At 47.4% G+C, this 24978-nt stretch overlaps 6 protein-coding genes across 6 annotated transcripts; 3 read left to right on the top strand and 3 right to left on the bottom strand.

Annotated features, from left to right (window-relative positions):
* Positions 1-5711: 5711 nt before the first annotated feature.
* Positions 5712-6304, top strand: LOC132327459 (histone H4). The gene has a single exon (XM_059846656.1). It carries the CDS (start codon positions 5769-5771, stop codon positions 6078-6080), a length of 312 nt encoding a protein of 103 aa, XP_059702639.1. The 5' UTR covers positions 5712-5768; the 3' UTR covers positions 6081-6304.
* A 574-nt stretch (positions 6305-6878) lies between these two features.
* Positions 6879-7371, bottom strand: LOC132327448 (histone H2A type 2-C). The gene has a single exon (XM_059846645.1). The coding sequence runs from the start codon at positions 7309-7311 to the stop codon at positions 6922-6924; it is 390 nt and encodes a 129-aa protein (XP_059702628.1). The 5' UTR covers positions 7312-7371; the 3' UTR covers positions 6879-6921.
* Positions 7372-8121: 750 nt separating this feature from the next.
* On the bottom strand, positions 8122-8638 carry LOC132327438 (histone H3). The gene has a single exon (XM_059846635.1). It carries the CDS (start codon positions 8586-8588, stop codon positions 8178-8180), a length of 411 nt encoding a protein of 136 aa, XP_059702618.1. The 5' UTR covers positions 8589-8638; the 3' UTR covers positions 8122-8177.
* Positions 8639-9861: 1223 nt separating this feature from the next.
* Positions 9862-10345, top strand: LOC132327447 (histone H2A type 2-C). The gene has a single exon (XM_059846644.1). It carries the CDS (start codon positions 9913-9915, stop codon positions 10300-10302), a length of 390 nt encoding a protein of 129 aa, XP_059702627.1. The 5' UTR covers positions 9862-9912; the 3' UTR covers positions 10303-10345.
* A 576-nt stretch (positions 10346-10921) lies between these two features.
* Positions 10922-11491, bottom strand: LOC132327458 (histone H4). Its single transcript, XM_059846655.1, has one exon. It carries the CDS (start codon positions 11455-11457, stop codon positions 11146-11148), a length of 312 nt encoding a protein of 103 aa, XP_059702638.1. The 5' UTR covers positions 11458-11491; the 3' UTR covers positions 10922-11145.
* A 6142-nt stretch (positions 11492-17633) lies between these two features.
* LOC132327429 (histone H1.03) lies at positions 17634-18608 on the top strand. The gene has a single exon (XM_059846624.1). It carries the CDS (start codon positions 17654-17656, stop codon positions 18332-18334), a length of 681 nt encoding a protein of 226 aa, XP_059702607.1. The 5' UTR covers positions 17634-17653; the 3' UTR covers positions 18335-18608.
* The last annotated feature ends 6370 nt before the right edge of the window (positions 18609-24978 follow it).

Below are 24978 nucleotides of genomic sequence, written 5' to 3' on the forward strand. Positions count from 1 at the left end.
CAGTCAGAACAGATAATTAAAAAAGGATAAACAGATGTACTCATCTGTTTATCCTTTTTTAAGAGGAAAAAATGTGGTGAAAGATTACCTATAAGGCAGAAATGGGAGTTTTACCTCTAGCAGAGCAAATGAAGAAGGGAAATAATCCTGTTTTAGATATAGGTTATTGTGGAAAAAGATCCTTGAGAAGACACTACATAGACTGTTACATGCAGTTTGCTTTTCCCAGTGAGACTAGAGCGAGGCAGAATTCATTACTCAGTAGGAGAAGGAAAGTAATATCAGGATCTCCAGAGATACTTCTGGAGAAGACACCGCTGTAAGGTCTACTTCATATGAATGACTTCAATCCTTCTCACCTTATGGGCACCCCAGCAGGCCACACTGCATCACAACCTGCAATCTGAGCCCTCCCTGCAAATTGCTTCCCTTCAGATATCCAAATCTGCCCAACTATTGCAGTTATCATTAAGACCTCTTGGCATGAGCAAGGAGACACAGGAAGCACAGCCAAGGGCTGGCAGTACACCTGAGAGCTATCAAACGTTCCCATCTGCAGTTTAGGACCTGCCAATACTTGTTCCTATGAAAATAAGCTGTGGGTTATATTTAGGTATGTCTGCATTAAGGAGAGGGAGCGCAGGAGTTGTTCCCAAGCAATTTTGTTGGGAGGCATTAGCATGAGAGCCAGCCACACAAATGTGGCTGCTGGGCTGCTCTGCCTGCTGCAGCTCAGGGCTGTGCTCAGTCATTCCCAGCAGCTGAAGGAAGCACAGCTGCTCTTACACTTGGGCACCAGAGCCCCTCTCCTCACCTTAATTTTCAGAGAGATTTAGGTGAGGGCCTTTACATGATGTGCTGCATTCCCACACATGTGTTCCACAGGAAAGAGGTGTAAATGCTGCCTGGAACCGTGATTACACTCCTATTAACGTGTTACACCCATGCCTTACTTGCCCTCAGTGACATCATCTTTCATCTGGGTTTCAAATGTAATAACACTGCTGTGATCCAACCAGCCAGCACAGTTTAGCAACTTTTAACACTTAGCTAAGGAATTTTAAAGCAAGACCTACCAAACTACAGACTTGTTGCAGCTCAGCAGAACAAGTCTCTGCCTACATAATACTAATGTGTCTGCTGCTACTGCTGTTAGGGCTCCTAAAGGGTACTGAGGTCACATAAGGCCTTTTAAACTCAGGGCATGAGTGAGCATCTGTAGGGAGCAGAACAAATAGGGTAGGGCAAGGGATGACTGTCCCCACAGACTCATCTTCCTGGAATGTTGTACACTCCTCCCTGTACCCTTGGTTAAGGGTTGGGACACCTGTTGTGTCCTCCCTTCTTCAGTGCCATGGCATGTAATTTGGCAATTGAAAATCTATAGTCTGAAACCTGGATATGTCCATAGTTAGGAGGCACTGGGAAGGAAATCCTTCCTGGGAAAGCAATAAAAAGAAAAAACAACAGTCAGGAGAAAATGCAGGGGACCAAAATTTTTCTGAGAACAGATGAAAAAAATGGGCTTTGTTCTTTACTCTCTGTGTGTTTATTAGCTTAATGCATTTTTACTTTTTTCACACACAATGAAAAGGTCCTCCGTCAGATATCAAATAATAGAATTATTTCTATCTCAGAGTAATTTGGTCTTCTAAAACTAATCAGAGCCACTTGAAAAATTGTGTTCTGGACCACCCTGGCATGGTTTGAATGTCATCATCAATGGGAGATTGAGGACATCTCAGGCCCTTAGACAAACTGTTCCTGAGAGGTGAACAGCATTAACAGAAGCTGCATCAGCTTTGGCTCCCCAAAGAAATTGGGGAATGGAGAGTGCCTCATTTAGTGGTGAAGGCCCCCGAGGAAGGGTGACACCACGCTGTCCTTCCACAGCAGCCTCTCCATCAGCACGAAATCCTGGCTGCTCAGACTAGTCAGCAGCAAACTCTTCCTCCCTGTAACACTGCAGCACTTCTGTGGATTTTCTGCCCTCCCCACTTTCCTGCTTGTGTGACAATGCTGTCTGTGACTTCTGGTATGGAGCAGTGTGATGAATCTAAATGTCACTTCCCACTCCAGCCAGAAATGGGTTTGGAACCTATGGAGGGACAAAGTGTCCCTGGACACATCCTGCATGCACAGCTGGTCTGCAATCTGCCATCTTCCTGGCTGCTGACACCCCAGACACTGATGTGACACGCTTCCAGGTTAACTTGGGTTGGCAGGCAACTCATTTTTTGCCTCATAGGCACTGACAGTGTCACCCAGGCACAAAGTAGGCTAAGAGCCAGAGCCCTGTGTAACACACCATGGAAAGGTGCTCTCCCTAAGTGGTGCTGCCTTCCTGTTATGCAGCAGAGGTGTGGAGGTGAAGCAGGTACTGGCTGTTTGGACAAGGCTGTTTGGGCCATCTCTCTAGAGCAGCAGGATTGCAAGTTAGCCTTTGGCAGCTCGCTGTATGGGCTGTTTTCCCACAGAAGGGAGCAAGGAGGTTTTGCAGAGTGGTTCACTGTGTAAGTGCTGTGCTGTAGTTCATGTTTTCACAGTACATGCTTTGCAGCTGTGCAGCCCATGGTCTGCTGCCAGAGTAGCACTATCTCAGGTCAGTATGTTGTCCCGATTGCCAGGGGTACTGGAAGGTCTGGCTGGGACCTGAATTTCCCCCTGATATATTAATGAGGTCAGCAACTTGTCACCTCTGCTGTCATACAGTTAGGAAGTCAGGAATCTGCCTTCAGAGGCCCCTGAGACTATATATGTATGGTTTGGGCACACTCAGGAAGAATATATTTCATCTCTTTTGCCTGCAAATTGCCTTGGTCCCAGAAAAGATTGGCTTCCATAAAGACTATTAAAACTAAATCTTGTTCTGTCTGGCACAGGTTTGTTTGTATGTTTGTTTGTTTTGGATTTTTTGCTTTGGAACTGAAAATGCCATCAAGATTTTGCTGATTTGGTTTTGGAGTAGGGAATAGAGTAACAACTTTAAATTTTGTATGCTGTTTGAGGTTAGTAGTTTGTAACATGTGACATTTAATTGTGTGGTTAGCAAGACTTGCAGAGAAGGCTAGCACTGAGCAGCCAGGAGCAGGGAGCAGCAGACATCCAGCTGTATGGAGGTGCTGAGTAAAGAGAAACCTGCTGGGGTTTGGGTTTGCTCTGACTGCAATGAGACATGTACAAGGAAACTTAATAGCTGAAATTACTCAAAGCTGTTGAGGAAGGGGCTGGTGATCAATCAGGTGAACTTTTGAGTAATTCCAATGTTAATTGCCAAATCTAAGGCATGGTCTTTTTATTAAAAAATTTACTAGGATGAAAAAAAAAAAGGAAGAAAGAAAATAAATACAACCAAAATGAAAATGGAGTAAAAATTGCAATCTGTTCTTGTTTTATCAGTTCTTTAGGCCTTGGTGTGCTTGACTGCATAGAGAGGTTTTCAAGGATTATCACTGTCAGCCACACCAGTGGATGAAGACAGGAATTTTTGTTTGCATTTGACACTAATGAAAGTAAAGATGGGTTCTTAATCTCCAAGTCTGTTTGGGTTTGGATTTTTATTATTTTCATTTTACCACGTGTGCTTATTGTCCCTACATGGAGAATGGTCTTAGCTTTAGTTTGTGGTTTTGTTTGGGTCTTTTGGGTTGGTTTTTTTTGGGTTTTTTTTTTTTTTTCTACCTTCCCTTTAGGTAGCAGGATCATCTGGTTATGGTCCCTTCAAACTTGAGAGACACACAAGCTCTGTTAGGCTAGTATTGGGAACACAAAAGTTTTAAGTCTGGGAGAGGTCAAAAGAATACCAAGTGCAGTAGTAGAACTTGTTTCTTAAGTTAGTAATATCAGCAGGGATCCAAGAGTGGGGAGAAATTAATGGGTGCTATGAGCCGGACAGCCTTGAGATTCTGCTCCCTTTGCATGCTGGAGACATAATTTTAATGCTTGAAGAAATGAGTAACTAACAGGAAACTTCTTTGTGGACCAATACCCCAACTGTGACAGAGGCTAGTAAATAAAGGGGGTAAGAGCAATAGCTGATAATCTCATCAAAGTGGTCCTTGAGGTTTTAGTGCTTTGTAGGCTGGAGACTCATTGAGTTAGAGGGGATTCCTGTCTTAGGACAGGAATGAGTTAGGGAGCTATACAGGAATGATAGGCACCTATACTCCACAGACTGTATCCCTGTCCTTGTGGAGAATTGCATTAACGCGTGGTTGGCTGTCCTCAGTGTCTGCCTGAGTTATAAAATGCTGCTGGAAAACATGCATGAAATGGAAGAGAATGCCCACCAGCAAAGAGAGTGAACTGAATACCCTTCCCTGTAGCTGCAGAGGTGAAGATAATACAAGAGAAACAGAGGGAATGGCAAGTCGTACAAAAGAAGAGATTAAAAGGAACCACAGGACTTCAGGGCCAGGCTGAGACAATCTTATATAAAATATCTGAGCTGAAAGATGCTGTGGAACAATTACTTCACCATTATATTTTTAGACCCTATCATTTTTTCAGACTTACCCTGCTGGAGTCACTGTGACTAAAGCAGAAAAAAAAGCCAAAGTCAATGAAAAAAAGGGTTGCCAGAGTTCACAGAGATCTTTCTGAGCCTTTCACTTTCAAGGACTTTCCTCTGTCTCAGTGTGAGTAATAACGTGTGTATTTGGCCATGATGAGCTCAGGCAAATTCTCCATATTGGAATTATGTTAATTCCATAGAGCCAGTGGGTCCTGAACTGCAAATGGAGGACTGCAGGCATAGCCAACAGAAATGAGGCATGGATTGAAAAGTCATAATGACTTATTTTCAGAGTCTTGCAGTTATACCAAAACAACAAAGAGAAATGTCATCATTTGCAACATTCCCTTGTGAAAGGAAAACATATTACATGAAGGAATGAGTATCCACTCAGAATTGTGCCAAACCTTTGAAAACGTGGGGGTACACAGGAACACGGTTGGCACTGCCATTTTGTTGTGCATTTGACATACATTTATAATTTGAATCCAGTTAAAGTAATTAGCCAATGGAAGTATAATGCTTTTTGTATATCACCAAGATGTCTGGAATTTAATATGAAGAAAACAACAAAGAGAGAAAATAAAGGGTGTTTATTTCACTGCTGAAAAAGTCCTGTGCAGATTCGCCACTGATACAATATACACTGAGAGTCAGACAGAGGCAGCTTTAAGAGAAACAAAAGGTTACTTCCAGTCTAAGCTGAAAACTAAGGCATGATTTTTCTCATGCTTCATGGTATATAAGACAAGTACTAAGCTAAGCTCCTGAAACGGATCGAAGTGTTCTTACATTTATAAGGTGGTTGGCAGTATATCGAATGCCTGAATGGAACCACAGCAGTGAAAACTTACGGTCAGAGCAAGGCCAAAAAAGCTGTGCGCGGCGGCCGAAAGACTGCCACGTCCCTGCGCAGGGAAAAAAAAAAAAAAAATAAAAAAAGGTTAATGCGTTCTCGCCACGACTGCAGGGGGGAAAGCACGGAAAAGCGGCCCGGGGAACCGAGGGGCTGGAGGACTGGGAGAGAGGCGGGGGAGGGGGGCAGGGCCGGAGGCGGGCACAGGAGCGGGGAAAGCAGCCGGGCCCCGGGGCGGAGCCTGGGGCGGCCCAAGGGGCGGAGGCGCAGCCCGGCCCCACCCCATGCCGGGCCCGCCCCTGCTCCCAACCAGGTCGGACCCAACCCCATAAAGGCGCTGAGCGGGCGGCACTGGCTCATTACAGCAGTGTTGGTAGTAGTGGAGCTGGGTGTGTAACCATGTCTGGCCGGGGTAAAGGCGGCAAGGGGCTCGGCAAGGGCGGCGCCAAGCGCCACCGCAAGGTGCTGCGCGACAACATCCAGGGCATTACCAAGCCGGCCATCCGCCGCCTGGCTCGGCGCGGCGGCGTCAAGCGCATCTCGGGGCTCATCTACGAGGAGACGCGCGGCGTGCTCAAGGTCTTCCTGGAGAACGTGATCCGCGACGCCGTCACCTACACGGAGCACGCCAAGAGGAAGACGGTCACGGCCATGGACGTGGTCTACGCCCTCAAGCGCCAGGGTCGCACTCTCTACGGCTTCGGCGGCTAAAGCCTCGCCTCCCTACCGTACCACCGCTACAAAACCACAAAGGCTCTTCTAAGAGCCACCCACCTATTCCTTTAAAAGAGTTGTATCGCTTTGACATTTCGTTTATTGCTGTAATTCTCTCTTGACTACTTAAAGAAGGGCCTGTTTCCCTCTTTCAGTCCAACATCGGGTAGCTCAGGTCGCTGTTCTTCAGCGGCCTTTAAAAAAAGAAAATAAACATAAAATCCACACACTGATAAAAGGGTCAATTGCCCTTCCCTAGGAAAATGTGAGCAAACTGCCATATGTCAAAGATCTCCACGACAAGGCGCCGCAGCATTCTTTTCCTTATTCCCTGCCCGTCATCTAAAGGCCCCTGCAGAACCAACTGCAGCGCCTGTAGTAGAGACACCCTGGAGGAGCCGGTTCGCTCTTCCGGACGCCGCTGCCGCCCACGGGAGCGCGGGCCCGCGGCCAGGGACGGTTCAGCGCCCGCGCCATTTCCAAAAGCCCGCGCAAACCACGATTGGCCCCGGGACATTCCGCGCTCCCCTCGGCCCGCGCCCGTCCCAGCAAAGCACCTCTCTGAGCGCCGGGAACAGAGCCATGGCCCTGGATCCCGAACCAACTATGAACACACAGCCCGCCACAACCGGCCACGGCTGAACACAGCCAACACACGCCAAACCACACACACAGCCCGAGACAAGCACAGCTACTCTTGCCTTGCCTTTCCTTCCCTACCCTTTGCCCCGACACACCAGCCACAGCAGCATTTCAAGCTCTTCCTCGAGACTGTGGGTGGCTCTGAAAAGAGCCTTTGGGGTTCGCTTCGGGGCTGCGGACGCTTCCGCCGCCCGCTTTACTTGCTCTTGGCTTTGTGACTCTCCGTCTTCTTGGGCAGCAGCACGGCCTGGATGTTGGGCAGCACGCCGCCCTGCGCGATCGTCACCTTGCCCAGCAGCTTGTTGAGCTCCTCGTCGTTGCGGATGGCCAGCTGCAGGTGGCGGGGGATGATGCGCGTCTTCTTGTTGTCGCGGGCCGCGTTGCCCGCCAGCTCCAGGATCTCGGCCGTCAGGTACTCCAGCACGGCCGCCAGGTAGACCGGCGCGCCGGCGCCCACGCGCTCCGCGTAGTTGCCCTTGCGCAGCAGCCGGTGCACGCGGCCCACGGGGAACTGCAGCCCGGCCCGCGACGAGCGCGACTTGGCCTTGGCGCGCGCCTTGCCGCCCTGCTTCCCGCGTCCGGACATCTTCCCTCGCTCCTCGCTCGCTCTACCCTCAAAATGCCACCGACACCGACTAGCAGCGCCGCCGACAAGGCCGCCCTCAGCCCTCAGCCTTTATATCCCCTCCCTGCGCGCGACCGCCGCCTCCTCATAGGCCGAGGCCCTCTCTCGGGACACGCGCTGCCCAATGGCGCAGCGAATCTCACGCTGACCAATCGCGACGGGCGCAGCGCCCAGAGCCTCCGCTCGCCCCCTCCGCCCGGCCAATCACGAGTCGCGGAGGGCGGGCCTCGGCTCGCGGCCCCTCCCACGGGAACCGCCGCTCCCGCCCGGACCGGCGGGGCCGCGCTGCCCCGTCCCGCTCCGCGTTCGCTCTCTGCCCTGTGCTAGGGTTCTTCTAAAGCCGCCGGCCTGCACAGGGCGGACTGAGGGGCCCGAGTCATGGACGTAAAGAGGAAAGGAGAGACCCTGCGGCGGTCTCCGTGAGGGGGAAAAGGGGAACACAAGGGACACGCAGGCAGTGAGACGGCAGTGAAGTTCTCTATGCTCTACGGTGTTTTTTTTTTTTTCCTCGCGGTTTCTCAGGATTTTAACACAGTTTTGATCTTTCTTTCTAGCTTATAATACGTCATACACTTCCCAGCATCAGAAAATTACAACCCTGTCGCGCTAGTATCCCAGAACATAAATACATAAATTGCATCACTACTTTCCTGTCATTCCATAATTGTGTTAATTCAATAGGTTTTTTTAGTAAGTGTGCCCGTGAAGATAATGAATACCTTAAGTGCAACAGCTCCTTTTATTGTATTTGTGGTGGCTCTTAAAAGAGCCTTTGTGTTATTTTAAGTACCTTTTTTTAAAAACAGGTGGTTAAGTTCTGGCAAGGCTTACGCGCGCTCTCCGCGGATGCGGCGGGCCAGCTGGATGTCCTTGGGCATGATGGTGACGCGCTTGGCGTGGATGGCGCAGAGGTTGGTGTCCTCGAAGAGCCCCACCAGGTAGGCCTCGCTGGCCTCCTGCAGCGCCATGACGGCCGAGCTCTGGAAGCGCAGGTCGGTCTTGAAGTCCTGCGCGATCTCGCGCACCAGGCGCTGGAAGGGCAGCTTGCGGATCAGCAGCTCCGTGGACTTCTGGTAGCGCCGGATCTCGCGCAGCGCCACCGTGCCGGGCCGGTAGCGGTGCGGCTTCTTGACGCCGCCCGTTGCCGGCGCGCTCTTGCGGGCAGCCTTGGTGGCCAATTGCTTGCGGGGCGCCTTGCCGCCCGTCGACTTCCGCGCCGTCTGCTTCGTACGCGCCATCGCTGCCGATGCGAGCAGTCAAGTGCAGACCAAGCACAGTAATAAACGCCTGAGTCAAATCGGGGAGTATTTATAGCACTGGTCATTCTCTGATAGGCTGACGGGTGCAGGCTGGATTTCATTGGTTGATTCAAATTTTAAAATTCCCGCCCTTAGCAGACATTGCCTACAACTTACACTCTGTTTCCATACTAAGTACTTTGTGTTCTTGTAAAAAGCCGTAATGGATAGTATTTCCCTTTGCGAAATTTCTAAGACTTGATGGTGCCATTAACTGACAAATATTAACTTGAGTATTAAATCGCGGAAGCCCTAAAAGCTTTCTTTCATTATACAAGTTTATAACTGCATCTTGCTTATAAATTCACTTTGTCATCCTTTAACTGTGGAAGTTTCCATTTTACTTTCTTGGATATATTGGTGCAGTGTAAACAAGGACTATCATTCCCTTGAAAGTATGTGTATTTTTAGATATTTGATATTACTTTTATTATTTAAATATTTTAGATTATTTAGATACCTTAAAGTGTCACAGAATTTTGCAAAATAACGGAAAAATAATAGCTGAAAATGTCTACTTGAAAGGAAAAAATAAAAGGATATTAAACACAGTCATTTTAGCCTAAGAATGAAAAACATTTTAAAGCTTTCAGTTCTTAGTGGTGATACACTGATACACAAACTTTATTAAGCAGTTATGAAAGAAGGATATATGACTAGGATTCAAAGCTTGTAACCAAATGTCTGCATTCATTTTAAGTTTTAAGCTTGGAGCTCCTGCTTTAATGAGGTCCCGCAAAATGTGGGAGGGCAATGCTCCCTTGTCAGACCGTGTGTGTCCCTTGTGTTCCCCTTTTCCCCCTCACGGAGACCGCCGCAGGGTCTCTCCTTTCCTCTTTACGTCCATGACTCGGGCCCCTCAGTCCGCCCTGTGCAGGCCGGCGGCTTTAGAAGAACCCTAGCACAGGGCAGAGAGCGAACGCGGAGCGGGACGGGGCAGCGCGGCCCCGCCGGTCCGGGCGGGAGCGGCGGTTCCCGTGGGAGGGGCCGCGAGCCGAGGCCCGCCCTCCGCGACTCGTGATTGGCCGGGCGGAGGGGGCGAGCGGAGGCTCTGGGCGCTGCGCCCGTCGCGATTGGTCAGCGTGAGATTCGCTGCGCCATTGGGCAGCGCGTGTCCCGAGAGAGGGCCTCGGCCTATGAGGAGGCGGCGGTCGCGCGCAGGGAGGGGATATAAAGGCTGAGGGCTGAGGGTGGCCTTGTCGGCGGCGCTGCTAGTCGGTGTCGGTGGCATTTTGAGGGTAGAGCGAGCGAGGAGCGAGGGAAGATGTCCGGACGCGGGAAGCAGGGCGGCAAGGCGCGCGCCAAGGCCAAGTCGCGCTCGTCGCGGGCCGGGCTGCAGTTCCCCGTGGGCCGCGTGCACCGGCTGCTGCGCAAGGGCAACTACGCGGAGCGCGTGGGCGCCGGCGCGCCGGTCTACCTGGCGGCCGTGCTGGAGTACCTGACGGCCGAGATCCTGGAGCTGGCGGGCAACGCGGCCCGCGACAACAAGAAGACGCGCATCATCCCCCGCCACCTGCAGCTGGCCATCCGCAACGACGAGGAGCTCAACAAGCTGCTGGGCAAGGTGACGATCGCGCAGGGCGGCGTGCTGCCCAACATCCAGGCCGTGCTGCTGCCCAAGAAGACGGAGAGTCACAAAGCCAAGAGCAAGTAAAGCGGGCGGCGGAAGCGTCCGCAGCCCCGAAGCGAACCCCAAAGGCTCTTTTCAGAGCCACCCACAGTCTCGAGGAAGAGCTTGAAATGCTGCTGTGGCTGGTGTGTCGGGGCAAAGGGTAGGGAAGGAAAGGCAAGGCAAGAGTAGCTGTGCTTGTCTCGGGCTGTGTGTGTGTGGTTTGGCGTGTGTTGGCTGTGTTCAGCCGTGGCCGGTTGTGGCGGGCTGTGTGTTCACAGTTGGTTCGGGATCCAGGGCCATGGCTCTGTTCCCGGCGCTCAGAGAGGTGCTTTGCTGGGACGGGCGCGGGCCGAGGGGAGCGCGGAATGTCCCGGGGCCAATCGTGGTTTGCGCGGGCTTTTGGAAATGGCGCGGGCGCTGAACCGTCCCTGGCCGCGGGCCCGCGCTCCCGTGGGCGGCAGCGGCGTCCGGAAGAGCGAACCGGCTCGTCCAGGGTGTCTCTACTACAGGCGCTGCAGTTGGTTCTGCAGGGGCCTTTAGATGACGGGCAGGGAATAAGGAAAAGAATGCTGCGGCGTCTTGTCGTGGAGATCTTTGACATATGGCAGTTTGCTCACATTTTCCTAGGGAAGGGCAATTGACCCTTTTATTAGTGTGTGGATTTTATGTTTATTTTCTTTTTTTAAAGGCCGCTGAAGAACAGCGACCTGAGCTACCCGATGTTGGACTGAAAGAGGGAAACAGGCCCTTCTTTAAGTAGTCAAGAGAGAATTACAGCAATAAACGAAATGTCAAAGCGATACAACTCTTTTAAAGGAATAGGTGGGTGGCTCTTAGAAGAGCCTTTGTGGTTTTGTAGCGGTGGTACGGTAGGGAGGCGAGGCTTTAACCGCCGAAGCCGTAGAGAGTGCGACCCTGGCGCTTGAGGGCGTAGACCACGTCCATGGCCGTGACCGTCTTCCTCTTGGCGTGCTCCGTGTAGGTGACGGCGTCGCGGATCACGTTCTCCAGGAAGACCTTGAGCACGCCGCGCGTCTCCTCGTAGATGAGCCCCGAGATGCGCTTGACGCCGCCGCGCCGAGCCAGGCGGCGGATGGCCGGCTTGGTGATGCCCTGGATGTTGTCGCGCAGCACCTTGCGGTGGCGCTTGGCGCCGCCCTTGCCGAGCCCCTTGCCGCCTTTACCCCGGCCAGACATGGTTACACACCTAACTCCACTACTACCAACACTGCTGTAATGAGCCAGTGCCGCCCGCTCAGCGCCTTTATGGGGTTGGGTCCGACCTGGTTGGGAGCAGGGGCGGGCCCGGCATGGGGTGGGGCCGGGCTGCGCCTCCGCCCCTTGGGCCGCCCCAGGCTCCGCCCCGGGGCCCGGCTGCTTTCCCCGCGCCTGTGCCCGCCTCCGGCCCTGCCCCCCTCCCCCGCCTCTCTCCCAGTCCTCCAGCCCCTCGGTTCCCCGGGCCGCTTTTCCGTGCTTCGTCCCCTCCGGGCGGTGACGCACCCGGGGATTTCCATGAAGTTCTGGCCGGTCTCCGAGGTGCTGTCGGTCCGGGCTCGCTGTGTCTGGGTTGGGGGTCCTGGGATGGCTCCTGCCCGCTGCGCCCTTGCGCTGGGGCTTGGCCAGCTCTGCCGCCTTCGCCAACCTTTAGCGTGTGCTGCCGCCGCGCTCTCCCGGTGTCGGGTTCGCGAAAAGCGTTCGGAGCTCTTTTCCTAAACTTCGCCCTCTTCTCTCCAGCCACCTCCTGCGCAGCATGTCATTTCTTTCTAAGTTTGCTACTTCCCTTTCTCTTCCCTATGGCCTAACAGAAACGTATCTTTTTCTTGCTATTGTTCTCTTTTAGATTTACGACGAATATTTTCTACCTTACTGTGTTGTTTTACCTCTAGCTCAACATATAATTTTTTTTTACCTGTCAATTTTGTATATAAATAAACTACCTTTCGGGAGTGCTAATTTTTTCTATGCATGAGCGCAGGTATTATAATGTGATTTTTTCTCATTTCCTCTAGTGAGTAGCACTAAATCCTATAAATATCTTGTTGTTCTTATGCTGTGTACTGGGAATTTATATGACAGTACCTAGTGAAGAAAGTTAACCAAGTACAGCTTACTTTAAAAATAATTGCCAGAAAAGTATATGTCTACTTCATTAGCCTTTCTCCTTTTTTAGATATGTGTTTTGGGCCTACATGTACTCTGGAACCATGTTAAGCACCACTGCATGTGACTATATATATACTAAAAAATAATGAATACCTTAATAATGTATGAAGCCGCCAGCTAACCATGGCAAGTATTGTGTTCATTAATTGCAAAAATTCTGAAAGAATACCCAATAGTTTTTCTTAATTTATTCCCCACTTAAGGTTTTCCTAGATAGGATTTGTTAGGTTGGGTAGGTATGTTTTTATGAGGGATTTGGTGGTGCTTGGTTTCCTGCTTGGTTTGTTGTTCTTTGGGGAGGGGGTTGTTTGGGTTTTTTTGTTTTTTTTTTTTTCCCCAGAAAATCAGCACAGAACTTTCATTTTATGTGGAAGATATTTTAATTTGTATGTTACAAACAATAATTAGCCTCCTCTATATTTCACCAGGGAGGGCCAGCTCTGAATATATGAAATGTGAGCATGTCAGCTGTGAACTGAATCTCAAAATGACTTCCAGCCACAGGAAACAGCACAAATCACTGTGAAATGGCTGCCCTGGGCTTTATATGCCCCAAGATGTTTGCATATATGCAGAGCCTTGGAAATCAAGGTTTCTCGATCACTGTATTTTTATTTACCACTTTTTTTGAATAATATTTTCCCTCACTTAGGAGCCATCTGATTATCTTTCCCTCTACTGTAGTTATCTACTACAATGCATGCTGAAGAATCCACCTGATAATCTCCCTTTATATGCAAGAGTTAAAATCTTCGCAAAACTGCCAACAGCAGGGGCACACTTTTCCTTGAATTTTGGTGTTTACTCAAAATTCTACGGGCTAAAGACTACATGAAAGTTCTCTTGGAAACTTTGCTTCTTTCATCTGCAATTTACATAATTGGGTTAAAAATAAATCTTCCTCTTTTGTAAATGCTCAGTAAAGAGATTTTAATGCAGCAATATTAAGACAAGAGAAACATCAAAAAAGGAGGAATGCAATCTCTTTTTTTAGAAGACACAATTGATATTTTAAGTTAGTTTAACAGAAACTGAAAGGGGAAAAAAACCCCATGTTTTAATGTTACAATGCAAGATGTTTTTTGTTAAAACTACAACATGGATTTAGTAAGTTTTGAAGCAGGCAGGCAGACATTCCATTCAATGCAGAAAGACCTGGAATATGATTTAAAGGAACCCCCAGAGTCTGGTCTGTTACACAGTAATAGGAATTCAGTTGCCTGTTATCAATGCAGTTGGGGAACTCCATTAACTGTTATTGCCATGTGAACAAAAAGAAAAAAAAATCCGCATAGGTTAGAAATTTTGCAAACATCCTTGACTTCCCTCACTATACTGCATAAAACCTTTATCTGCCTGTGCTATATCTGGAGTTTCCAAAGGGCAATTCCTGATCACTGGTTGTAGACAAGAAGGCCTCACTCACCTCCTGCACTACAATTCTGGGAAGAATTCTAACATGATTCCTAAAAATACACTGTAGATCACATCATTCTTCACTCAGCTTTGGGAATCTGACCTGAAACTGGCTCTTTGCATTCCATGCTTATTAACAGATTTGTACTGTTGACTAAACATAAAATGACCCTTCTCACAACTCACATCTTTTTGCCAGCTCCAGCAGCTGATTTAGGTCTTAAATCAGAAAATGCTTGTGTTCCACTTAAGAAGGAAAAAAATTTGCAGTTCATTTGTGTTTCTGCATGCTGAGCCAGAGGGTTTCTGTCCTCTCAGGGGCATTAGTGGCCAAAGATTGAAAGACAGTGATACAGTTTCCAACTGTGTTTGAATAGTGTGAATTTTAATTTCTATGATTTAAAAATTGTTTCATTCCCTGAAAATGAGGTATGTTCTATTGCACGAGGAAAAAAAGGAAATAAAATGTATATGTCTTTCAAATGTGGAATACAGACTTTTTTTAACATTCTGAAGTGCATATCTCACCTTAGGCCTTGGCCTATGCCCAGAAATCATCAGATAAAGCAAGATTACTGTACCACCAAGCCAGAACCCTCACCATTGTGGAAGCCACAACACTTGGTGAAGAATTTGTGTGCTGTTCATTTAGGCAGGGGGTAATGAAAATACTAAATCTACGTTTGTTATAGGACATTTTCACTTTACTAGTCATTCAGGAAAATAAATGGCAGTGGGCACAGAGGAAAATAATATCAGCCTTTCACTTATTTAGGCAGAAGTAGCAAAGATTCATTGTTTATTTTACATTAGAACACTTGTGCTATGCATCAGCTTTGTAATTTGGCATTAAAGCGCAGAAAAACAATATTTTCTTTCTACCTACCCTATTCATCTTTGGAACAGCAGCAAGGGTAGATACCCAGTTTCTGTAAGCAATCTGCATTAAGTGTAATTAATTTACAACACGTGTGGGATTTTGATGCAGAACATGAACCCACTTGACAATGTTTTGGTTTTTTTTTCTTTTCCCATCTATTAACCTTCTAAAAAAATTCTGGGTAGAATCTCTGTACAGGCCTGTGCTAATTCATAAACATGTTTACTCCCTGGAAGAAAAGCAACCTTATTTTACTACACTATTTTGGCCTTTCTATTGACGTTTGATGATTTTAAAAATATGGTGAAGGTGAATAGAGTGGTGAAACCCAAACACAACTTCTGTGTGAAGAAAAGATGGAGCATCAAAGCCTGGTATACATATGCAAATACACCAAGTTGCTGTGTTGAGCACATGTTCCCTCTTTTGGGGTTTTCTATAGTGGCTGAAAAAATAAATTGTAGTCTACAGAGGCTGAGAAATTAAAGCTCACTTACTGGGTTACAATGTAAATACTTGGATGATTCTAAGGGATTATGCTTGAGTATCCAAAAGCAAAACACAGCTGAAGAAAAAAGTCAGGCAAGTGATGTCTGACTTGCATCAACACTCAGGTCTGCCCTTCCTGTCTTATGCTCACCTTTGTTTTGTTCTCCACTGAATAGGAGTTCATAATGGTTCATTTCTCACCAGCATCCACTGCCACACGCCACCAATGTGACATTTCTTTGTCTCTCACAGTGGGCAGAGATTATCTCCAAGGCTCAGTGATATCTTACATGAAGGAAAGATGAGCTTGAGACGGTAGAATCACAACTCTAAACACCTTCCTGTTTCTAAGAAAATCAATATACACTCATGACAATGAAAATAAGGAAAACTACTAATTGTTCTGTTTATATTTCCAGGACTTTCAGAATTCCTTTCTGCCATAAAGAAGTGTGAAGAAATAAAAGGGTTACCGAGTCTTTAAGGGGTTGATCAAGATTACAACAACAGTTACTGTACAAGCCCAGAAAGCAGCCAATAAATGTGAATATCTTGACACAAATTAACCACTTATATAAAATATCAAGGAGCTAGAGAACTCCAGATCTTAGCACTAGTGCCTCTGGGAAGTTTTGAACTGCTCTTGGCAATGAGGTTACTATCACTAGTTTAGAAAAAAAGTATTTCAGCATTCTGATAGTGTTCAGTAGTGTCACAGAAGGCCTTAATCCTCTCCCACTTTAGGAAATTAGTATCAGATTAGGTGGGCATTAAATTTATTTTCTCATTTCTGTGATCAATCAAGAAACAATGCAACATTCTGCAGGGTCACACGGCGGGTTGGTTATGCTTGGTATTATCATAAAAACGTGCATTTACCTTTGTTTTATAGGTTTACTAAGGGACACCTCACTAAGCTGTATTTTTTCAACATTTACCTTCAAGCAGGGAAAAAAAAAAGGTATTTCAAATTACTAGAATAAATCCAGTGTTTCCTCTGATTGTAGCAGTTTAGATTTTTCAATTAAACACGGTTAATAAGAAAAGAACACGACGTTTCTCAAATTACTGAGGTCGCTGTGTTTCTTTATTTTCACACCCTCAAACAGCGGGACTCCAGGTTTTACCGACATTTCATTCATCCTTTCGCACCTCCTTTCAGCTCTGACTTTAGTTGCTCACAGGGTTTTAGGAGCTGATGATAGCCCCGGATATGGAGGGTATAGAACACAATACTGCTGCCGGCAGACTGTTAACTGCCTGGTGTTTCAAAGAAAGCAACATTGCATTGAAAACGAAGGAAAAAAAAAAAAAGAGAGAGAGTCCATCCATTGTTTGTCATATGGAGCTGCCGCTTCCCAGGGCAGGAATCCTCTTGCTAAGGTGTAGGTTCTTTTCTTCTGAAAGTAAAGAAGTGGTGAATCACCAGATGGTGTTATCAAAGATACAAACTTACACAATCAACATTCTTTCATTAAAACCGAGAAACCAGTTTTGCTTTAAGTCTCCTGGCTTCTCAACATACCATCAAAAGATGCATTTTCAGGTTTGACTCCCTGTACAATTCAAAATTCAGTACACTCCAGATACTGCTTCCCAATCAATTTTAATTACGGGGCAAAGGAGAATAATTACTGATTACAATCAGATTAGTTGTAATTTCAGCTACCCTGATTTCTGAATTTAACAAACGCAAGCTGCTTCGTTAATGTTATATGGAAAATGCAGTGACAGGAGCTTCAGCGTACAGAGGGGCACGTCGGTGCTTTGTTCCACTGAAATGCCCAAGCATAAGGAAAGGTACAGAGACTTTCACACATGCTGCTAAAGCACAGACATCTCCCCAAAAGGCACTGGCTGAGACACCGTGATCTCTGAAGAGGCTGAGCGCGGTGATTTCGGAGGGAAGCGGCTCAGCCGAGGGAGCCAGCTCTGCATCAGCGTCTGGGACCACGGGGCAAAACTGTGTTACTTCCTCGGATTAAATATCCATTTTCTCTGACACCAACCGCTCAAACCACTCTGGTTTTTTGCTGCTCTGCAGAGAACCTTCTAAAGAACAAGATTTTGTGCAACTTGTACCCATTTACCTCACGGTAAAATTTTAATTTAAAATATAAACCGAAGGTTTCTCGCTGCCGAGGTCTCTGAAGCAGCCCGCCGCTGAGTTTCAGCGGTCGCATTTCCCTCATTTCCGCTCCTTCTAGGGAGAAACTCCACTAGCCTGTAGGACAGACTCCCCCCTTCCCTCCCGCCAAGAAATGGGGTGCACAGGCGGCAAATTTCGTGCAGAAAAAGTGCTTTTTGGACCTTGAAGAAACACAGCGGGCGCGGCGGCGGGCGGCGGGGCGCAGAGCGGCGCACCAATCAGCGCGCGCGGCGCCGCTATAAAAGGGGCGGCGGCGGCGGCGCCTCCATTGTTCGCCCGGATCTCGCCGAGCTGACATGGCCGAAACCGCTCCCGTCGCCGCGCCCGATGTCGCCGCCGCCGCCCCGGCCCCGGCCAAGGCTCCCGCCGCCAAGAAGCCGAAGAAGGCGGCGAGCGGCTCCAAAGCCCGCAAGCCCGCGGGGCCCAGCGTCACCGAGCTGATCACCAAGGCCGTGTCCGCCTCCAAGGAGCGCAAGGGGCTCTCGCTCGCCGCGCTCAAGAAGGCGTTGGCCGCCGGCGGCTACGATGTGGAGAAAAGTAACAGCCGCATTAAACTGGGCATCAAAAGCCTCGTCAGCAAGGGCGTCCTGGTGCAGACCAAGGGCACCGGTGCCTCCGGCTCTTTCAAGCTGAGCAAGAAACCCGGAGAAGGCAAGGAAAAAGCTCCGAAGAAGAAAACTGCTGCAGCCAAGCCCAAGAAGCCGGCGGCCAAGAAGCCCGCCAGCGCCGCCAAGAAACCCAAGAAGCCGGTGACCGCAAAAAAGAGCCCCAAAAAAGCCAAGAAGCCGGCGGCCGCTGCAGCCAAAAAGGTAGCCAAGAGCCCCAAAAAGGTGACAAAGGCTGCCAAGCCCAAAAAAGCGGCGGCAGCAGCCAAGAGCCCGGCTAAGGCGAAGGCGGTGAAGCCCAAAGCGGCCAAGCCCAAGGCAGCAAAGCCGAAAGCAGCCAAGGCGAAGAAGGCGGCACCCAAGAAAAAATAGGTGGTGCGAAAAAACCCGTATCTGCCTTGCAGATAAACCCAACGGCTCTTTTAAGAGCCACCCAAGTTTTCACAAAAAGAGCTGGAACTCTATTTTTTTAAGTGTCTTTTTCTTGTTATCCGCGCGCAATTAAAAGCTTTTTATATCTCCGTTGCTGTTGCTTTAAAGCGGACCTGGTGACTTCCTTGCGCTATTGTTCTTTGCTCGTGCAGAGCGATACGGCAGCGGAGCTCACCGCGGCACGTCTCATTTAAATAAATAATCCCCGAGCAAATACCTTCCCGTTCGGTGCAGGAATAGGTGCTACCAGGAGCTCCTCGGGGTATCGACAGGCACCGCTCAGGGCGCCTCGGCTCCTGGGAAGGGGAGTGGGGATGGGGATGCTGCGGCTCCCCGGGTTCATCTCAACTCAGCCGGGAGGCCGAGAGCCGCGCAGGGAAACGCAGCTCGCACCGCCCCCAGAGCCCGGCACTTTTCGAAAAGCCCGCGCTCCGCAAACACTGGCCGTCTCTCTTGGGCTTTTCTAGCGCCCAGCAATTTTCGGGTTAAAAAGGCGCTCCACCTTTCTCTTTACATTCACTTGGCGGAAGAGGCTTTCGAATTTCCTGGTTGGTTTGTACCGCCTCTCCCATCTCCCTCATTCCCTCGGCCTTTTAAACACTTCCCGTCCAGTTTCGTTCCCCCTTTGGAAGCCGTAGGGTCCCCGGGGTCCGAGCAGCAGTTCGAGGTTTCCCGCGGCCTCGGTGCAGTCCTCCGCTTCGGAGCTCAAAATCCGCTCGTTGGAGCTGCCGCGCTCAGTTCTTTCCCGGGTGTTCATTTCTGCGCGTTTGAAACCATAAAAACTTGGTATTCTCTACACACATAACAGCTCGGGTCACTGGCGATTCTCCCGTCTCGGTTTAAAGGGGGCAGTGCACGATCCTTTCCCCGATTGCTCTGTGAGGAAGTGGCTTACAGGGAGTATGAGGTGATCATAGCCTGTGGGCAGGGATTTACTTTGTTAATGAGCACAAGGCTCGAGCAAAGCTGATCTTTCACTTAAGAGATGACTCAAATATTGTGAGAAATTGTTCCACGCAACAAGAAAGGGTGTATGTGTGTGCAGGAACACTGAATGCACTGTGCATATGAGCTCCAGCGATTATACTGTCCATTACAGGAGCAAAATTACCATCAAACCAAAAATTCCTGTTAAATTTGTGAAGCTGAGTTGGGCAGCACAGCAGAGATACCTACTGGGAAAAGGGAGTGCAGTCATAAAGAGCAAGAGTGGCCTAGGAAAACTAATCCTGTAGGGATAAGTGTAATGTCATGTTTATGCCAATTGCACCACTGGCATATCAGTCAGTAACCCAAATTCATCATTTCTCATCCACCTTTCCCCTCAGCTTGGGCACTGCAGGCCCTGCAGATGCCATCTGAGCTCAGCTGTGGGAGAGCTGTGCACAGCTCCAGACTGATTCTTCCTCAGAAACAGCTTTTTTTAAATTACTGAGCACTGACATGGTGTCTGATCTCTGTCTGTCCCTCAGGCCCCCACACCCCCTTCAGCAGGCTTCTCTAGCTAATAAGCAGATTCCTATTCTGGACATAAGAAAGGCTGATATCCTAAGAAAAACTCAGGGGTTACTGTTTTGCTATCATGGCTCAAATTCCTTGCTAACCTACTGGACTGAAATTCAGTTGTGTGATTTATGATTGCAGTGAAGAGGGAACACATCTCACTCTTCTATGACATTTTTTGGACCTATGGTCATTAATTATTTTCATTAAACACGTTAAGATGCCTTGTGATACTGGCAAAAAAAGAAAGTATATGAGCTCTGCTCAGTATTTTTTAATGTGTGCTACATGCTGGTGTCTAGTGTCTGGTTATAACTTTGACAAAAACCAAAAGGATATATTTATGATTAAATATTAAGCTGCCCCAAAATTAGAATAAAACAAGCCAAAAAAAAAGGGTTCAGTATTGCAATTTATGACAAGTAAGACCTGGCTTTATTTGTTGTCTTGTGGCAGTACCAGTTGCTGGTTTCTCTGGGTCTGTGTTGAAGGCACTTGAGATGGTGGTTCATGTTTGGACTCAAGTGTTCATTATTTTTTACCAGTAAATCAGTCTCACTACTGTGAGTTTGCAGCTTTTCATTAGAAGGCACAAATGGCTGACAATCTCTTGTTACAAGGCCTTTTAAGACTGAACTATCCAATTAAGAACTGACACCTGGATTATTTTCCCTTTTAACCCAATAACTCACCCCACAGGGCCCCCAATGTGGACTTTTCTGCCCAGTTACAAAATGCCGCCCAAACCCATGAAGAAGAAGGAAGAAGAAGCATGAAGAAGAAACTCAGGACAGCACCCTGTGCCCTCCATCTTTCTTCCATCCTCAACATAGTAAAATGTCAAAGCCTAAATTTCTCACCAAGTGACACACCTACACTGCTCTCTATAATCTATTTCACACTTTTGTGGATTCTAGTCCATCTTGAAGTCTGGGAAACTTTCTCCATGAATGAGGGTCAAAGTCAGTGCTCCCCTGGGGGTCAGGGCATCCCAGAGCAGACAGAGGAATATTCCCAGTGCCCTGGGTTTCCACATTTTCTCTTCCATAGGGTCAGCTGTTTATTTCACAGATGTACTTAGTGAATGTCTATATCTGAAGTCTGTGATGTTCCAATAATGCCAAATGAACCTCCAAGTTGGATAAAGGCCTACATATAGCAGAACAGACATGGGAACCTGTAAAGAATTCTGTTTAAGTTCCCCTGCCCCAGAATAACAAATCATTTTCTACTGATGAACACTTTTTTATGATGGGGTTACAGAATTTCTCATCATCAATTGTCACCACAAAGCCCAGTGGCCTGTCAGATTACCACAAAACCAGGTAAATTTGAAGCATATATTTATTCATCTGTTCATTCTGTCTTAGTGGGTTATGTTATTCCTGTACTTCTTGTGTATGTCTATATCTTTTATGGCAGCTGTTGTCAGGTGAAAGAATTTATTCTTCCTGGCCTCATCATGTCTTTGAAAAACAATAAAAAAATCTGCCTTAAGTGCTCAATGCTTAAAACATCAAAGGTGGAGTTTTATTCCTAGTGAAACTATTCCATAATTTATTGAGATCTTCTATGTTTGGTAGAGAAAATTAGAAACTAGACTTCCACAAAAAGCAAACTGTGTTGGTTCAGGCACAAAGTTGTTTAAAATTTGTGCTGGGAACAGCGTTGATAAGGCAGGGATGTTTTAGTTATTGCTGAGCAGTGCTTACACAGATCCAAGGCCTTTTCTGCTTCTCACACCACCCATGAGGAGTCCAGGAGTGCAGAAGGAGGTGGGAGGGGACACAGCCAGGACAGCTGATCCCAACTGACCAAAGGGATATTCCAAATCATGCAGCTTCATGCAGAGCAGATAAAGTTGTGGGGAAGAAGAAGGGAGGGGAGTACTCCAGTGATGGCTTTCATCTTCCCAGGTCAGGCCTGGCAGAGCCCTGCTCTCCTGGAGGTGGCTGAACACCTGCCTGCCCATGGGAAGTGATGAATTAATTCCTTGTTTTCCTTTATTTGCATGGCTTGTGCTCTGCCAATTAAACTGTCTTTATCTTAAGCCACAAAGGTTTTTCACTTTTCTGATTTTCTCCCCCATCTCTGGGAATGAGTGAGGGAGATGCTGCAGGGTGCTGAGTTGCTGGCTGGGGTTGAGCCATGACAGCTGAATAAAGCAAGGAAAAATCCTTCCTATTATCCTGGGCTAAATAAATTGTAAAATGTAAGTTATGTACATTTCAAGGCTGAGGTTGCAGGTTCTCAAAAGGAAGGAGCTGTTTTCAGTTGTGAAACACCTGCAATGTTTGGGCAGGAAGCTGGGGACAGCCAGATGTGGAGTCTGGAAGAGAGCAACAAAAATATCATGATTACCAGACCTGTTCTCTGCTGCTTGCATGTCAGTACAGATTTGAACCAGCTTGAATTTGGGTACAGAACCAGCTTTCAGCAAGACACTTTTGACATAGTAAGATTACACAACAGAGTCTTCCTTCCACAAGTTTATTTTTTACTATCTAGATCACAATGCACCCAGTGTTCTGCTGGACACAGGGTTATCAAATACTTTTTTCTGTGGGAATTTGAAATCTCTCCTCTACATAACATGTTGTCAAAGCATAATGAAGGCATCGGTGTGACTCCTCCTGGGATCCCCATTCACTCTCCATACTCAATTTTGGACAATTATTTCTAGATTTGGAGTTATGTTGCATTCAGAATTTCTTTTTGCACATAGTGTTTTGTTGATCTCTTTGCACTTCCATACCCACACGAGTTTTGTTCATCAGCCCTGCATGAACAGCTGAGACCTCAGTGACTGCAGGATTCTTTTTTCAATGATTTCAGGATTGGGCTGCCAGCAGCTATGGAAGAACTTAAATGTAAAAAGAAAAAAATAGGCTTATGGCTTACATCAAATATTGAAACTTGATTAGTAAAAGAAGTCCTTGCCTGTAGCACAGAGGTGTGAGATGACAACCAAGGGCCAAGGCAAGGGCTGTAGCTCACTGCCCCTGCCTGCACTGTCTCCTGTTATCTGTGCACATCGGGAGATGCATCCTTGATGCCAAGAGAGAATGATTGGGCTGGAGGTGAAGGTAGGATAGTCACACTTTGGCTCTGAGGAACAGCACAAATGGAGCAAAGTCATGATCTGAACTTTGAAGGAAACATGGCAAAAAAAGTAACTTTTGCCCAATAAAGTCAGTTATATGTTAAATTGCATGCTACTGCATATGCTAATAACTTTTATGAAGTATGTGCTACCACATATGTGACTGTATTACTCAATTCTCCACCCAGATCATGCCACACATAAGAGGGAGAGTGGGATAAGATTATGGTTTATATAAGGGGGGTAGAATTTTAAAAAATTTAACCTGTTTGAAAGGAAGGAAAAAAGATCTTGGAGACAGTCAACAGCTCCTCTCTCTCCTCCCAGCTGGGGAGGTCTTCTTGGTAAGCTTCATCACATGATAATAATAATAACAACAATAATAATATTACCTGGGTTAACACATTATTGTTCTTGTTGAAGCTCTGTCATTGTGCATTTAGCACTGGCAATTCTGAATTTGTAGTTCTGCTTTTCAAGAAATCACACTGTTCTCCACTCTGTGTTTACAGCAGTTCTTATTGAATGCAACCAGGTCTATAGAGCTGAATTATGAAACTGAACTATTTGTGAATCATGCTTCTTATTTTACACTACCAGGCTTACAGGGCTGAATTTTCAGCAATCAGAAATTAAGGCCAGCTGCAGGCAGCCCCTCTGATGTGTGAGGACCAGCTGGAATGCAGGGGTGTTCATTTTCTGCCAAGTTTCTCTACCCTTAATGCCACACAGAGGTCACTCTGTATGATCTTTGAATCTCTCTTCCACAGGAAATGATTCAATGGATCCTAAGTTACTGTTTGATTTTATAAAATACCTCCCAGAACAGATGATATTTGGTGTATAATTTAGAATCAGCTGTGAGTGAAGAAGAGCAGGAACTCAGCTCAAAACTTGCTCCCTTTTATTAGTTGTAAATTTAGGTCATGAGTTAAAAGACTAATGCTGTGAACAAGCACGTACCTATTATTTTTTAAAAAGTCCTTTTCCAAATGGTTTCTGACCCTTTACAAAGCAAACAGACAGCAAGAGACAGAGGGAAATGTTATAGGTGGTCACAGATCCTTGGGCAGAAGCAGCTCATTGTGGAGCAGGATTTATGTTACCTTCATTTTATTCCATTGGAAAAAAAAAATGAAAAGAGAGAAAGGAGCAGAAATAAAAGCTCAGCTTTACATTGACAGAACTGGACAACTTATCACAGTCTGCTTAGGTATGTGATTTGCCCAGGATTTTATGATAGCCTCATGGCAGGCATCTGCAAGTGGGAACAGTTCCTAGGGAGGACCTGTGGTAGCGTCAGAGCCCCTGAAGTCAGCTTGAACAGACTGAAGGTCTGGATTTTCTTAGCAGAGTATTTCAGGGAGTTCTGCAGCAGGTACTGCTAAACTGCCCTGTTGGTAACAGCCTGGGGGCTCAGGGAGTGAAAACCTGCCGCAAGCAGGACACCAAGTGTATCCTTACCGGTGCAGGACACACCTGCTGTGCTCCCAAAACCTCCTGGAAGTGACAGAAGAGCTGGCTGCAGAGTGCCCAGTTTCTCCTGAAATCCTGGCCTCCCTCAGCAGTCCAGGCATGGTCCCTAAAATTTCCTCCCTGAAAGGAGCAAACTGGCCTTAGGGAAGATACCCCCATACCCTGAGCTGTGGCATCCCCACTGCATTCCAGAAGTATCTGCACAGCCCAGATGAGAATACTGTCAGGTTCCTTGTGGAACAGAGCCTTTGTCAGAGGTTTGGATATTTAGGATGGCTCTTTCAGAGTTTTGGAATTTGCCATGACCCATTTGGGTTTCCTTTGGGCCCGTGCTGAAAAGATGGTGCATGAACGTGAGACAGATCCCATTATTTTCATTTCTCAGCGCAGGAGGGGCCTCTGAACAGTGATTTCTCTTCTAACACGTGCAACATCTCTGTCTGTGGTCTGTGGGAAGATATAGATTGATTATTGTTCAATCTTCTGTTGTATCCTGATGAAA

This window comes from Haemorhous mexicanus, chromosome 5 (genome assembly GCF_027477595.1).
Source record: "Haemorhous mexicanus isolate bHaeMex1 chromosome 5, bHaeMex1.pri, whole genome shotgun sequence".
NCBI classification, from domain to species: Eukaryota; Metazoa; Chordata; class Aves; order Passeriformes; family Fringillidae; genus Haemorhous; species Haemorhous mexicanus.

Coding starts and splice junctions, on each gene's coding strand:
- LOC132327459 (XM_059846656.1), top strand. CDS start 5,769: ATGTCTGGCCGGGGTAAAGGCGGCAAGGGGCTCGGCAAGGGCGGCGCC.
- LOC132327448 (XM_059846645.1), bottom strand. CDS start 7,311: ATGTCCGGACGCGGGAAGCAGGGCGGCAAGGCGCGCGCCAAGGCCAAG.
- LOC132327438 (XM_059846635.1), bottom strand. CDS start 8,588: ATGGCGCGTACGAAGCAGACGGCGCGGAAGTCGACGGGCGGCAAGGCG.
- LOC132327447 (XM_059846644.1), top strand. CDS start 9,913: ATGTCCGGACGCGGGAAGCAGGGCGGCAAGGCGCGCGCCAAGGCCAAG.
- LOC132327458 (XM_059846655.1), bottom strand. CDS start 11,457: ATGTCTGGCCGGGGTAAAGGCGGCAAGGGGCTCGGCAAGGGCGGCGCC.
- LOC132327429 (XM_059846624.1), top strand. CDS start 17,654: ATGGCCGAAACCGCTCCCGTCGCCGCGCCCGATGTCGCCGCCGCCGCC.